This window comes from Cetorhinus maximus, chromosome 22 (genome assembly GCF_964194155.1).
Source record: "Cetorhinus maximus chromosome 22, sCetMax3.hap1.1, whole genome shotgun sequence".
Taxonomy (NCBI): domain Eukaryota; kingdom Metazoa; phylum Chordata; class Chondrichthyes; order Lamniformes; family Cetorhinidae; genus Cetorhinus; species Cetorhinus maximus.
In genome coordinates this window covers 3,952,772-3,967,001 of record NC_135900.1, presented here as the reverse complement: position 1 = coordinate 3,967,001, position 14,230 = coordinate 3,952,772, and the positions used below count along the sequence as shown (strand labels likewise).

Sequence of the window (14,230 nt, the reverse complement as noted above, 5' to 3'; positions counted from 1 at the left end):
TGGCCTTCTGAAGGGCAAGTAGGGATGGGCAATAAATATCAGTCTTGCTAGTGATGCTCACAACCTATAAACAAATAGAAAACAAAGAAACTGTTTCCACTGGCTCCAGTGCTGAAAACGAGAAGGCACAGATTTAAGGTGATTGGCAAAAGAAAACACAGGTGATGCGAGGAAAAACTAATGCAACGAGTGGTTAGGATTTGGAATGCACTCCCTGAACACAACAAAGATCTCAAAATTGCAAGGCTACAGGGAAACAGCAGAGGAGTGTGACTAATTAGATTGCTCTCTTAAAGAGCCAGCACAGGCATGATGGCCTGAATGGCCTTCTTTTGTGCTGCACGATTCCATGAACGAATCTGCGACCCCCCCCCAACCAAATAACTAACCTAGTGAAATCTCTTGATAAACTTTAACCTGTCTGATGCAGTTGGTGTTGTTTTATCTCAGCCACTCAGTTCCGCTGTTTGAAGCTGGCCAACTCTACACTGTAGAAAGTGTCAGGTATTTACACAACTCCAGCATTGCAAATGTAGCCATTTGGTTTCTACCCCCCTCTCAATAACGGAGAGAATTGGTTCAGTAGCTGATAAAATTAAACCACTAAGGATATCACTGTGAAGGAGATACTCTATTTCTGTATAAAAGGAACTGGGATCACATCAGTGAAATTCTGAGTTACCGGAATTGTCGCGCTCCATCCAAGTGTGATGGTCTCTTCTCTTGGGGGTAACTACAAGACAGAAAATAAGAACGCAAGTCAAAAGCAAATAACTACAGATGCCGGAAATCTTAAATAAAAACTGAAAATGCAGGAACTGGTCAGCAGTCTGGCAGCATACGTGGAGAGAAACAGAGTTAACGTTCCAGGTCTATAAACTTTTATCAGAATATATAAGAGCATAAGAAATAGGAGCTGGGGTAGGCCATTTGGCTCCTGGAGCCTGCTATGCCATTGAATACAATTATGCCTGATCTTCTACCTCAACTCCACCTTCTTGTACTACCCCATATCCCTCAATTCCCTTAGGACCCAAAAATCTATCAACCTCAAATACACTCAATGACAGAGTATCCATAGCTCTTTCCAAAGTTTCAGAACTCGGAGTGAAACATTTCTCCTCATCTTTGTCCTGAATGGCTGACCCCTTAACATGTGTCTGTGACCCTGTATTCCAGATTTTCCAACTAGGGGAAACATGTTCTCAGCATCAACTTTGTCAAACCCCTTAAAAATTTTACATGTTTGAATGAGATCACCTCTCATTCTCCTAACTTCGAGGGAATATAGGCCTAGTCTACTCAATCTCTCCTCATAGGACAATCCTCACATCCCAGGAACCAATCTAGTGAATACTCATGCTAGGGAAAGCATATCCTTCCTTAGATAAGACCACCAAAACTGCATGCAGTACTCCAGATGTGTCCTTACAAATTCCCTGCGTAATTGTAGTAATACCTCTTTATTCTTATACCCGAATCCCTTTGTAACAAAACTTAACATACCATTTGTCTTCCTAATTGCTTGCTGTACCTGCATGTTAACTTTTGATTCATGTACAAAATGTACAAGGACACCAAGGTCCCTCAGTCTAAATACAAATATTTCCCATAAAATAATTCTACTTTTTTATTTACCAAGTGGATACACACTTCGCCACATTGTATTTCATCTACCGTATTCTTGCCCACTCGCCCAACCTGTCTATATCCCTCTGCAGCCTCTCTGTATCTGCCTCACCACGCACTTTCCCACCTAACTTTGTTTGGTCAGCAAACATGGATATGCCACATGCGGTCTCATCAACTAAGTCATTAGACTGTAAATAGCCAAGGTCCAAATACTGATCTTTGTGGTGCCCTGCTAGTTACAGTCTGCCAAATGAAAATGCCACATTTATTCCTATCTGTTTTCTGAGAAAAGGAACCATAAACTGTACAGTCCTTCCTCTCAGTTATGGTGTCATTTTAATAAATCTTATGGAGAGTAGAAATGCACATGCCCCTATAACCCTTAATCCCATTCCCAACCAGATATTTAACTCCCTCTGTTTTGCATAGCTAAATGCATAATGTCAATTGGCCAGTGAGAGTTTCAAGAATTGGGTCAAGGGGCTCTTCGACCAATTCCCACTGCCCCTCCCCCAGCCTTCCCAAAACCTCCAGCAGGATACCTGGAGCGAGTGATGTCCCAGATCAGCCAATCATTCCCTGCAACGGCACCGACTTTGATGGTGTTGCTCAGACACCAATCTGCGGACAGCAGCGGCATCTGGCCGCAGTCAAGAGACAGAATGGCCTGCAGAGTGACCAGGTCATAAAACCGAATGATTCCATTCTTCTCCGCCACCATCAGCTACAAAGATAAAAGCAAACAGTCAACTTCACATCACTGAACCAAAGATACACTGAAAGCATGCCAGTATTTACATGATGGGCTGGGGGTGAATAGCCTCCTGTGTTGCATCATTGTGAGGTTTGGTGCTCAAATCAATGCAACAAATGCTCACAGTAACGTCGAATTGGTCAGGACAAATCAAACTACAGTTGGCACATCCCCTACTGGGCTGACTGAGCAGCTATGGGAGAAAGGTTAGGTGTGGTAATTGAAGAGGACTTGCAAAGTGAAGGCCATCAGAGAGAGTTTCAGAATGAGTGCATGAAGGTATAATTTAGGGAGTCGTGCTTAAATTGAGATAGGTCACTGATTAACCATGATCTCATTGCAAGGCAGACAGGCTCAAGGGGATAAATGGCTACAGAGTCAAACAAAACTGTGCTCTCATTTACTGAATTTTTCTTATGGGTGTTCCAATGTGCTATGTTTTTAAAAAAAAAATTGTTCCCGGGATGTGGGCTTCGCTGTCTGGGCCAACATTTATTGCCCATCCCTAATTGTCCTCGAGAAGGTGGTGGTGAGCTGCCTTCTTAAACTGCTGCAGTCCATGTGGTGTAGGTACACCCACAGTGCTGTTGGAGGGGGGTAGTTCCAGAATTTGGACCCAGTGACAGTGAGTAAACGGTGATGTATTTCCAAATCAGGATTGTGTGCGACTTGGAGGGAACTTGAAAGTGGCAGTGTTCCCATGCATCTGCTGCCCTTGTCCTTCTAGCTGGTAGACATCACGTATTTGGAAGGTGCTGTCGAAGGATCCTTGCTGAGTTGCTGCGCTGGATCTTGTAGATGGTACACACTGCTGCCACTGTATGTCGGTGGTGGAGGGAGTGAAATGCTGAAGGTGGTGGATGGGGTGCCAATCAAACAGGCTGCTTTGTTCTGGATGGTATTGAGCTTCTTGAGTTTTGTTGGAGCTGCACTCATCCAGGCAAGTGGGGAGTATTCCATCACACTCCTGACTTGTGCCTTGTAGATGGTGGACGGGCTTAGGGGAGTCAGAAGGGGAGTTACTCGCCACAGGATTCCCAGCTTCTGATCTGCTCTTGTAGTATTTATATGGCTAGTCCAGTTCAGTTTCTGGTCAATGGTAATCCCCAGGATGTTGATAGTGGGGGATACAGCAAAGGTAATGCCATTGAATGACTAGGGCAGATGGTTGGATTCTCTCTTGTTGGAGATGGTCATTTCCTGCCACTTAGGTGACAAGTAACATTTGGGCCACACATTGGCCCAAGCCTGAATGTTGTCCAGGTCTTGCTGCATATGGACAGTGACTGCTTCAGTACCTAAGGAGTTTTGAATGGTTGCTGAACATTGTGCAGTCATCAGCGAACATCCCCACTTCTGACCTTATGATGGAGGGATAGTCATTGATGAAGCAGCTGAAGATGGTTGGGCCGATGAATATGGCAAATTGAATACAATGTGGCAAATGTGAAATTATATACTTTAGCAGGAAAAATAAAAATAACAGTAGTTTTTGAATGGAGAAAGTGAAATGTTTACATTCATAGGGACCTGGATGTCCTTGTACACAAACCACAGGAAGTTAACATACAGGCAAAGCAAGCAATCAGGAGGGATCTACAATTACAGTCAAACTAGGGTTCAATGAAGAGTGCAGCAGGACATGCCAGGAACAGCACGAGGCATACATAAAAATGAGATGTCAACCTGGTGAAGCTATAACACAGGACTACTTGCATGCCAAACAGCAGAAGCAGCAAGGGATAGACAGAGCTAAGCAATTCTGCAATCAACAGATCAGATGTGAGCCCTGCAGCGCTGCCACATCCAATTGTGAACGGTGGTGGACAATTAAAACAACTCACTAGAGGAGGAGGCTTCACAGATATCTCCATTCTCAATGATGGGGGAGCCCAGCACATCAGTGCAAAAGACAAAGCTGAAATATTTGCAACCATCTTCAGCCAGAAGTGCCGAGTGAGCGATCTCGGCCTCCTCTGGAGGTCCCCAGCGTCACAGATGCCAGTCTTCAGCCAATTCGATTCACTCCACGTGAAATCATGAAACAGCTGAAGGCACTGGATACTACAAAGGCTACGGGTCCTGACAACATCCCGGAAATAGTGCTGAAGACGTGCTCCAGAACTTGTCATGCCCCTAGCTAAGCTGTTCCTGTACAGATACAACATTGGCATCTACCTGGCTATGTGGAAAATTGCCCAGGTGTGTCCTGTCCACAAAGAGGACGACAAATCCAACTGGCCAATTATCACCCCATCAGTCTACTCTCAATCATCGGCAAAGTGATAGAAGGGGTAATCGACGGTCCTATCAAGTGACACTTACTGCAGTAACCTCAGATGCTCAGTTTGGGTTCCACCAGGTCTACTCAGCTCCTGACCTCATTACAACCTCGGTCCAAACATGGACAAAAGAGCTGAACTCCAGAGGTGAGGTGAGAGTGACTGCCCTTGACATCAAAGCAGCACTTGATCGGGTGTGGGATCAAGAAGCCCTCGCAAAACTGGAGTCAATGGGAATCAGTTGGGAGTTATACCTAACACAAAGGAAGATGGTTGTGGTTGTTGGATGTCAATCATCTCAGTCCCAGGATATCACTGCAGGAGTTTCTCGGTGGTGTCCTAGGCCCAACCATCTTCATCAATGACCTTGCCTCCATTATAAGGTCTGGAGTGGGGATATTCGCTGACGATTGCACAATGTTCAGCACCATTCGCAACTCCTCAGAAACTGAAGCAGTCTGTGTGCCTATGAACCAGACCTGAACATTCAGGCTTAGGCTGATAAGTCACAAGTAACATTCGCACCACACAAGTGCCTGACAATGATCATCTCTACTAAGGGAGAATCAAGCCATCTTCTCTTGACATTCAATGGCATTACCATCACTGAATCCCCCACTATCAACATCCTGGGAGTACCATTAACCAGAAACTGGACTAGCCATATAAATACCATGACTACAAAAAAAAGGTCAGAGGCTTGGAACTCTGCAGTGATTAACTCACCTCCTGACTCCCCAAAGCCTTTCCACAATCCAGAAGGCACAAGTCAGAAGTGTGATGGAATACTTTCCACTAACCTGGATGATTGCAGCTCCAATAATACTCACAAAGCTCGACACTATTCAGGACAAAGCAGCCTGGATGATTGGCATCCTATCTACCATTTTCAACATTCATTTCCTTCACTGCCGATGCACAGTGACAACAGTAATAAATGCTGGCCTAGCCAGTGACATCCACATCCTGTGAATGAGTAAATTAAATGTATGTACCATCTACAAGATGCAGTGCAGCAACTCACCAAGGCTCCTTCGACAGCAGCTTCAAAACCCACGATCTTAGGACAAGGGCGGCAGATGCATGGGAACACCACTACCTGCAAATTCTGCCCCAAGCCATTCACCATCCTGACTTGGAAATGTATTGCCCGTTCCTTCACTGTCGCTGGCTCAAAATCCTGGAACTCCCTCCTTACACCACATGGACTGCAGCGGTTCAAGGCGGCAGCTCACCACCACCTTCTCAAGGGAAATTAGGGATGGGCAATAAATGCTGGCCTGGGCAGTGATGCCCACATCCCGTGATATGTTAGCTTTTGTTACAGAGGGATTGGAGTTTAAGAACGAAGAAGTCTTACTGCAATGGTACAGGGCATTGGTGAGACCACACCTCGGACACTGTGCAGTTTTGGTCTCCTTACCCAGGGACGATATACTTGCCTTAGGGATTGCAATGAAAATTCGCTAGACCAGTTTCTGGGATATAAGAATAGCCAGCCGAGGAGGGATTGAGTAGACTAGACCTACATTCTCTGGCGTTTAGAAGTATGAGAGGTAATCTCATTGAAACTTACAAATTTTTTTTAAGGGGTTTGACAGGATAGATGCTGAGAAAATGTTTTCCCTGGCTAGGGAATCTAGAACACAGGGTCACAGCCTCAGGATACGGGGATGCTTTTTTAGGACTGAGATGAAGAGAAATTTATTCACTTATAGGGTTGTGAATTTTTGGAATTATCTAGCCCAGATGGTTGTGGATACTCAGTCATTGAGTATATTCAAGACAGGCTGATGGATCTTTGGATATGGGGATAGTGCAGGGAGGCGCAGTTGTGATGGATTAGCCATGTTCATTATAGAACTCTGTAGCAGGCTCAATGGGCTAAATGGCCTTGTTCAGGTCCTATTTATAACGTTATGTTCTGATGTGTTGGTGTTCCAATATGTTATATTTCAGTATTCCAATGAACTGATGCTCCCAATGTTTCCAATTTCTGCTGCAGTTTAATGCTATCTCTTTATATCTCAAGGCAACAGCAGCAAGCAGAAACACGACAGAGAAAAACCTTTCAGGCTAACCTTGTACATTTCCTCGGGATGCCAACACAGGCTCATTCCTGGAGACTGAAGGAGGAACGATGTCTTTTGGTTTCCATCAAGGTCCCAGATACTGCAAAACATTTCAGAACAAGACGCATAATTCTAAATGATGGCTAGTTAATCCTCTTAGAATGCCATATACAAAGATGTGCTTATAAACCCATTACCTCTTTCCTCAGAATGCAGTTAATTAATCTACAGTGACTCATGTAGCAGCATTTTGCTGATGCAAGATCCCATAAATAATGATATATTTGGTGGAAATGGTTAAAGATAACTAAAGGGAACATATGTCTTCTTCAAAACTTGCTTAAGGTATAAAGCAACATCTGAGAGTATCCAATACAAGAGTGGGTAAAGAGCAGGCTGATGTGGGGAGTAGGGAAATCTCAGAAGGGGGTTAAAGCATGATTGAAGAGGAAGTTTCTCAGAAAGGGTTAAGGCAGGGGTGTTGAGGGAAGGACTTCTAAAGAACCACTTTTTTTAGTGCATGCAACATTCTTGTCAACTCTCCAACAAAGGGTTGGCCAGACTTAAATGGACTGTTTGGAGGCCACAGGGAACTTGACAGTTGTCTGGACAGGAAAGATATTCCAGGATATGTAGAAAGCCAAGCAATCTGAATTAAAGCAGGGATTTAAGATTAAAAAGAGCTAACAAAATTGCAGAGCACAGTCGATGGATCAAACGGCATACTTCTTGTTATGTTCCCAGTGGTCAGAGAAATATTTCAATATAGACCACAATAATCAAGCAATGAAACAGATGTGTTGAAAAAAACCCAGCAATCCAGTTATTAATTAAGTTCTATAAAATAAATAATTGGGTTGTGTAGAGTCAAGAACTAGAGAGCATAGTCTCAGGATAAAGGGACGGCCATGTCAGACTGAAATGAGGAGAAATTTCTTCACTCAGAGGGCTGTGAATCTTTGAAATTCTCTATCCAAGGTAGGAGTAGATTGCTGAAAAGAAAAGCAAGCTGTCAAAGCTTTTCATTTTGCACTCATCAGGACAGATTTGCAAGAATACCAAATCTAAAGGAACAACAATTTATGCTGCATGAGAAGAGGGTGTTGATTGGTTGGCCAGAGGACTCTAATTGGGAGAGGTGTTACCATGGTGAATGCAACAGGGAACAGTTAACTGCCAAGCTTTTGTTTAAATACAAACCAAGCAGGTTGACTCTGACTGGTCAAGGCATTGCCATGGGGAATGAACCAGGGAATGATGTCCCCCAAGTTAACTGTTCCCTCATGTATTCTCCACAGCAACAGCTTTACTAATCAGCACCCTCTTCTCATGCAGTATAAACTGTTCTTCCCTTTAGATTTGTTATTTTGGCAAATCTGTCCTAATGAGTACAAGACGAAAACCTTCGACAGCATGTCTCTTTTTGCAGCAACACCCAAATTTTGTCCTACCAAGCGACTATAAGAGCTGTGGATGCTTCGTCATTGAGTATGTTCAGACTGACGTCTATAGGTTTTTGGACTTTAAGGGAATCAAGGTTTTACGGGGAAGTGGGCAGGAAAGTGGAGTTGAGGTCAAAGCCATGATCGTACAGAATAGTCGAGTATGCTTCAGGGGCCAATGAGCTACTCCTGCTTCTATTTCTTGTGTTTGTGATCTGCTTAGGGGAGGTCAGGACAAGACATGAAAAGGAGGTAAGGATAGGCAGGTTTTTCTCATTCAACACATCATTCTTTGACCACTGCTCTTGTTCTATATTATCACATACGCTAGAGTTTTGTTCATTCTGTAAAGTCCCAACTACAAATTCAGCCTCCAGGATAAAGGTACAACCACTGAGGCTGAAGGGAAAAGTTTCGCTGAGACATCATTGCATTGTTTTGTGCAAAGAATGAGGAGCAGGATGGCACCTGCAACCTGTATGATGCAAAACTGAAACGATCTGGAGCAGGGGAAGGACTAACCTTCACCCTTAAGAGGAGAATCCTAAAGTTTAAGCATATGATAGGCGAATACTGAAATTGTCCACTGTGACCGTTCACAACTTTATTCAGGTTAATAATGCTGAGATTGTACAAACCTTCAGGAATATAGGATCAGTATTGTTTTGTTTTTAACTTTACAAATTGTAGCTCCTTTGTATACTCTATGTCAGCTGTCATGAAGAGGGGGGAGGAGTGTGTGTGAACATACATGCATGCCAACACCACGTAATGATAAAAGAACAAACTTACATTTCTATCGTGCCTTTCACAACATCAGGACATCACAAAGCACTTTACAGTCAATGAAGTACTTTTATTGAATCCCAGAATCACAGTGCAGAAGAGGCCCTTCGGCCCATCGAGTCTGCACCGACACGTGAGAAACACCTGACCTACCTACCTAATTCCCAGTCACTGTTGTAATATAGGAAATAGAGCAGTCAATTTGCACATAGTAAGGTCCCACATGAGTTAATGACTAAATAATCTGTTTTAGCAATGCTGGTTGAGGGATTTATGTTGGCTAGGATACCAGCAAGATCTTATTCAAATAAGGGATGGGATCTTTAACGTCCACTTTAGAGGACAGGAAGGGCCTCGATTTAATGTCTTCTCCAAAAGACAGTACCTCTGACAGTGCAGCACTTCCTCAGTGCCGCACTGGAGTGTCAGTCTAAATTGTGCGCTCAAATCTCTGGAGTTGGACTTGAACTCACAACTTTCTTTCTTAGAGGTGAGTGCGCTACCCACTGAGCCACGGTTGAACACAGTACAGGTCCTGAGTACACGAAAGCTGTGCAAAAGGTCTTGTTCAAGCACAACTAGGAGTGAAAGGCGTCCTGACGAGCAGATGCATTTTATCAAATCTTCCAAAAGGTTACACGGACAAGTAAAGCTAGTTGAATGTACCAAAATTGCACAATGTAAATTCAAATATGTAATTTGTTTTTGTGAGATTTCACTGTCTCACAATTATGGAGAATTATATGGAAAACTTCAGAAAAAATCGACATGTTTCTTGGAATCAAGAGGAGTTCCCTGAATAAGAAAGATATTGATTTCAGCTATTGGCATATAAGTGAAGGTGAAATAAAAAAAATAATAAAACTGCTGTATCCATCTGCAGTTCCCTTACAAAAAGAGCGCAGACTGGCAAGAATAATTAGTTAAAGTCACAATGCAAGTGCACCAGAATTTCACAAAACGTAGGCAAATCCAGTGGTTTTCAAATATTCAATGCCTCCCACACAATGAACTCTCGTCTTCTTCGCCCACTCACATCTCCTTGGAGGAACGAAGGATTCTCATTTTCAGAGCCAACAAAAGAAATGAAAAGGATTACCTTAGGGTTTGGTGGTGCTTACTGATGGGGGTTAGTTTGGGGTTAGTACATTGGACTGAAAGCCTTCGTGCACTGGTGCCAAATTAAGCTGGCTACAGAGAGAGAGAGAGAGAAAAAAATAGGTCAAAAAAAGGCTAAATATATTCAAGGCAGCTGCCTCAAAAGAGGAAGAAAGAGGTAAGGTTTATATCTCACGTTCACATCCTCAGCAGATTCCCAAGATGCCTCACATCCAGATAATTCGTTCTCACAAGTCCAGTTGCCATTGTGTTGAAAGGCTCAGCAGCCAATTACATGCACAGCAAGATTCCACAAGCAGCAAAAGAGATGGCTGGCCAATCTCATCAACTTTGGTGGTGTTGGATGAAAAGAAAGCATTTGGCCAGGATATCGGGAGAAGTCCCTACTCTTCAAATGGTGCCTTGGGATCTTTCCCACCCACCTAAACAGATGGTTTCATGTTTTGTAAAAAATAAAGAGAACTTTTTATAGTTTGATTTTAGTTTGGTGTTTGACAGCACTCCACAAAGAAGAAGAAAAAGGAAGAGAGAATGTGGCAAATATAGCGGCCGAATGCACAGCAAGCTCCCACAAACAGCAACATAATAACGACCAGACAATCTATTTCAGCACTGTTGACAAGAGGGGTAAATACTGGCCAAGGTACCATGGAGAACTCTCTTGCCCTTCTTCAATGTTGGGCTTGTATTTATATAGTGGCTTTCCCACTTAATACTTTGCATCAAGGAGCTTCACAGGACATTTTATAACAAAACTGACACCGAGCCATATAGCAATCTGGTCAGGTGACAAAAAGTTTGGTTAAATAAGTAGGATTTAATGAGTGTCTTGAAAAGAGAGAGAGGTGGAGAGGTTTAAAGGAGCTTAGAGCCATGTAGTTGAAGGCACGGCCGCCATTGGTGGAATGATTAAAATCAGAGATGCTCAAGAGGACCTGAATTGGCAGAGCAGAGAGATCTTGGAGGGCTGTGGGGCTGGAGGAGGTTACAGGTTTAGGTAGGGGTGAGGCCATGGAGAGTTTGAAAATAAGGATGAAAATTTTAAATTCGAGGCTGAGATGTTTAACCGGGAATCAATGTAAGGCAGCAAGCACAAGGGTGGTGAGGCTTGGTGCAAGTTGGGACATGGGCAGCAGTGTTTTTGAGGACCCCAAGTTTACAGAGGTTAGAACATGGGAGACCAGCCAGCAGTGTGTTGGAATAGTCAAGTCTAGAGGTAACAAAGGCATGGATGAGAATTTCACCAGCAGTTGAGCTGAGCCAACTCCATCCCTGTCTTATGTTATACGGGTAGAAATAGGTGGTCTTAGTGACAGTGCAATTATGTGGCTGGCAGCACACCTTGGGGTCAAACATGGTACCAAGGTTGTGAACAGTCTAGTTTCAGCCTCACACAGTTACCAGGGAGGGGAGTTTCAGTCAGTAGCTAGTGAAGAGCATATAGCAGGTGCTGAAGACAATAGCTTTTCAAAATTTAGTTGGAAGAAATTTTTGCCCATTTTAGACTGGACGTCAGAGAAGCAACCTAACAGTTTAGAGACTGGAGCCGATGGTGATGGTGGCGGAGAGGTGGGTGTCTTCAGTGCGCATATAGAAACTGATGCTGTGTTTCTGGATGACATCGCTGCATATAGAAGAGATACAGTAGGGGCCCAGGATAGATCCTTGGGGAACACCAAGGGTAACGGTAGAGGAGCAGGAAGTGAAGCCACTGCAGAGCGAACTAAGACAATAAGAAATAAAGAATACACTTCTAAAGGGGACAGGAACAGAGAGTCCTTTGGGTATATGTGTATAAATCACTTAAGGTTGAGAAATTGGTTAAAAAGATATATGGGATCTTGAGACATCGAGTACAAAAGCAAGAAAGTTATGATGAACCTCTATAAAACATTGGTCCGGCCTCAACTGGAGAAGTGTGTCCAATTCTGGGCACCACGCTTTAGGAAGGATGCAAAGGCTTTAGAAGATGCTGCGGAAAATATTTACAAGGATGGTTCCAGGGATGAGGAAGAATTAAGTGGAGAGATTGGAGTAGCTGGGATTGTTCTCCTGAGAGAAGAGAAAGTTGAGACGAAGATTGTTCAAAATCTTGAGGGGGCTAGACACTGATTTAAGGCGATTGGCAAAAGAACTAACGGCAACCTGAGGATCAACTTTTTTAATGCAGTATTAGGAACAATGTATAGTTTTAAGTTTAATTTATATTTTGTATTTGGCTGTTAAGAAAGGTAAAGCCTGGTTTTAGTTTCATTTAAAGGTTTTTTGTGAACTGGGTGCCGGGAAGTCTGGGCCCCCTTTGTCTACATGCATTTTTAATAAGGTTTTACAACTCTTGAAGTGAAGAGATGGGTTACCAAGGGGGTTAGCGGCTTAGTGAAGTTTAAAAAAAAACTGTGCTGTTGCCTAGCAACAGGGGTCCTAAGAGACAGAGAAAACAGAAGAGCAATCAGTTAGCGTGTGTATATCAGAGAGTGCAGGCAGAGGTCTAATCTCTCTAAAAGTAATCACACTTTGCCAGTACTGGCTCTTTGAAAGAGCTGCCCAATTTATTCACACACCCCAACTTTCCGCACGCCTCCAGTAATGCTGCAAACTAAGCCTCTTCAAATGCATCTCCAATTACCTTTTGGAAGTTCCTACGGAATATGATTTCGGCATCCTTTCAGACAGTCTTTTCCAGACCTTAATAGCTCCCTAGGAGGAGAGTGGGAGAAAGCTATTGAGCCCCTCATTCTGTGCCCTTGATACTCGCAGTGCTTCTTCCAATTGGTGTTCAATATTGAGCTGTACTGATTTATCAGCTGGGGGGGGGGGGGGGGGGAGGAGGGGGGTCGTGGAGGGGTGCGGTGGCTGGTAACCAGCAGGAGGTTTCCTTGCCCACATTTTACCTGATGCCACGAGATTTCATGGGGTCCAGAGTCAATGTTGAGAACTCCCACGTCAACTCCATCCCGACTGTATCACCACCTCTGAGTGATCTGTCCTGCTGGTGGGACAGGATCCGCCCAGGGATGGTGATGGAAGAGTCTGGGATATTGGTTGAAAGGTAGAATTCTATGAGTATGACTATATCAGGCTGTTGCAAATTTTGGCACAAGTCCTCAAATGTTAGTGAGGAGGACTTTGCGGCGTCCACTGGGCAGGATGTGCCTTTGTTGTGTCCATATCCAGTGCCTAGGTCAATGATGGGCGCTCCATTTGGGTTTATTCTTATAGATTTTTGTAGCTGTTTTCAATACAACTGCATGGTATGCTAGGCCATTTCATGGGTAAACCAACCATTGCTGTGGGTTTGGAACATAGGACTTAGGAGCAGGAATAGGTCATTCAGCCTTTTTTAGCCTGCTCTGCCATTCAATACATTCATGGCTAATCTGGCTGTGGTCTCAACTCCACTTTCCTGTCTGTTCCCCATAACCCTCGACTCCCTTGTTCATCAAAAACCCTCAACTCCCTTGTTTATCAAAAATCCATCTAACTCAGCCTTGAATAAATTCAATGATCCAGCCTCCGCTGCTTTCTGGGGATGAGAATTCCACATACGAGTGACCCTCATCTCCGTCAAAAAAGGGAGACCTCTTAGTCTTAAACTGTTCTAGTTCTAGTCTCCCCCACAAGAGGAAACATCCTCCCAGTATCCACCCTATACAGTTCCCTCAAGATCGTATATATTTTAATAAGATCATCTCTCATTCTTCAGTATTCCAGATGTGGTTTCACCCAAGACCCTGTACAGCTGCAGTAAAACTTCACTACTTTTATATTCCATTTCCCTTGCAATAAACACTAACATCCCATTTGCCTTCCTAATCACTTGCTGCACCTGCATACTAACTTTTGTGATTTATGCACAAAATCCCTCTGTACCTCAGAGTTCTGCAATCTTTCTCCATTTAAATAATTTGCTGCTTTCTATTCTCCCTGCCAAAGTGGACAAGTTCACATTTTCCTACATTATAGTCCATCTGCTAGATTTTTGCCCACTCACTTAACCAACTATAATCCCTTTGTAGACTCTCTAGGTCCTCTTCACAGCTCACTTTCCTATCTATCTTGGTGTCATTGGCAAATTTAGCTACAATACATTCAGTCCCTTCATCCAAGTCATTAACATAGATTGTAAATAGTTGAGGCCCCAGC

General features: G+C 43.6%; 1 protein-coding gene across 1 annotated transcript in view; it reads right to left on the bottom strand.

Moving 5' to 3' along the window:
- Positions 1-14,230, bottom strand: part of nup37 (nucleoporin 37) — a 37,389-nt gene that overhangs the window by 2,202 nt on the left and 20,957 nt on the right. The window contains exons 5-7 of the mRNA XM_078567622.1: positions 6,750-6,840; positions 2,175-2,356; positions 683-733 (exon numbers count right to left, since the gene is read on the bottom strand). Coding sequence (XP_078423748.1) covers positions 683-733; positions 2,175-2,356; positions 6,750-6,840 — 324 coding nt within the window. The remainder of the gene's footprint in view (positions 1-682; positions 734-2,174; positions 2,357-6,749; positions 6,841-14,230) is intronic.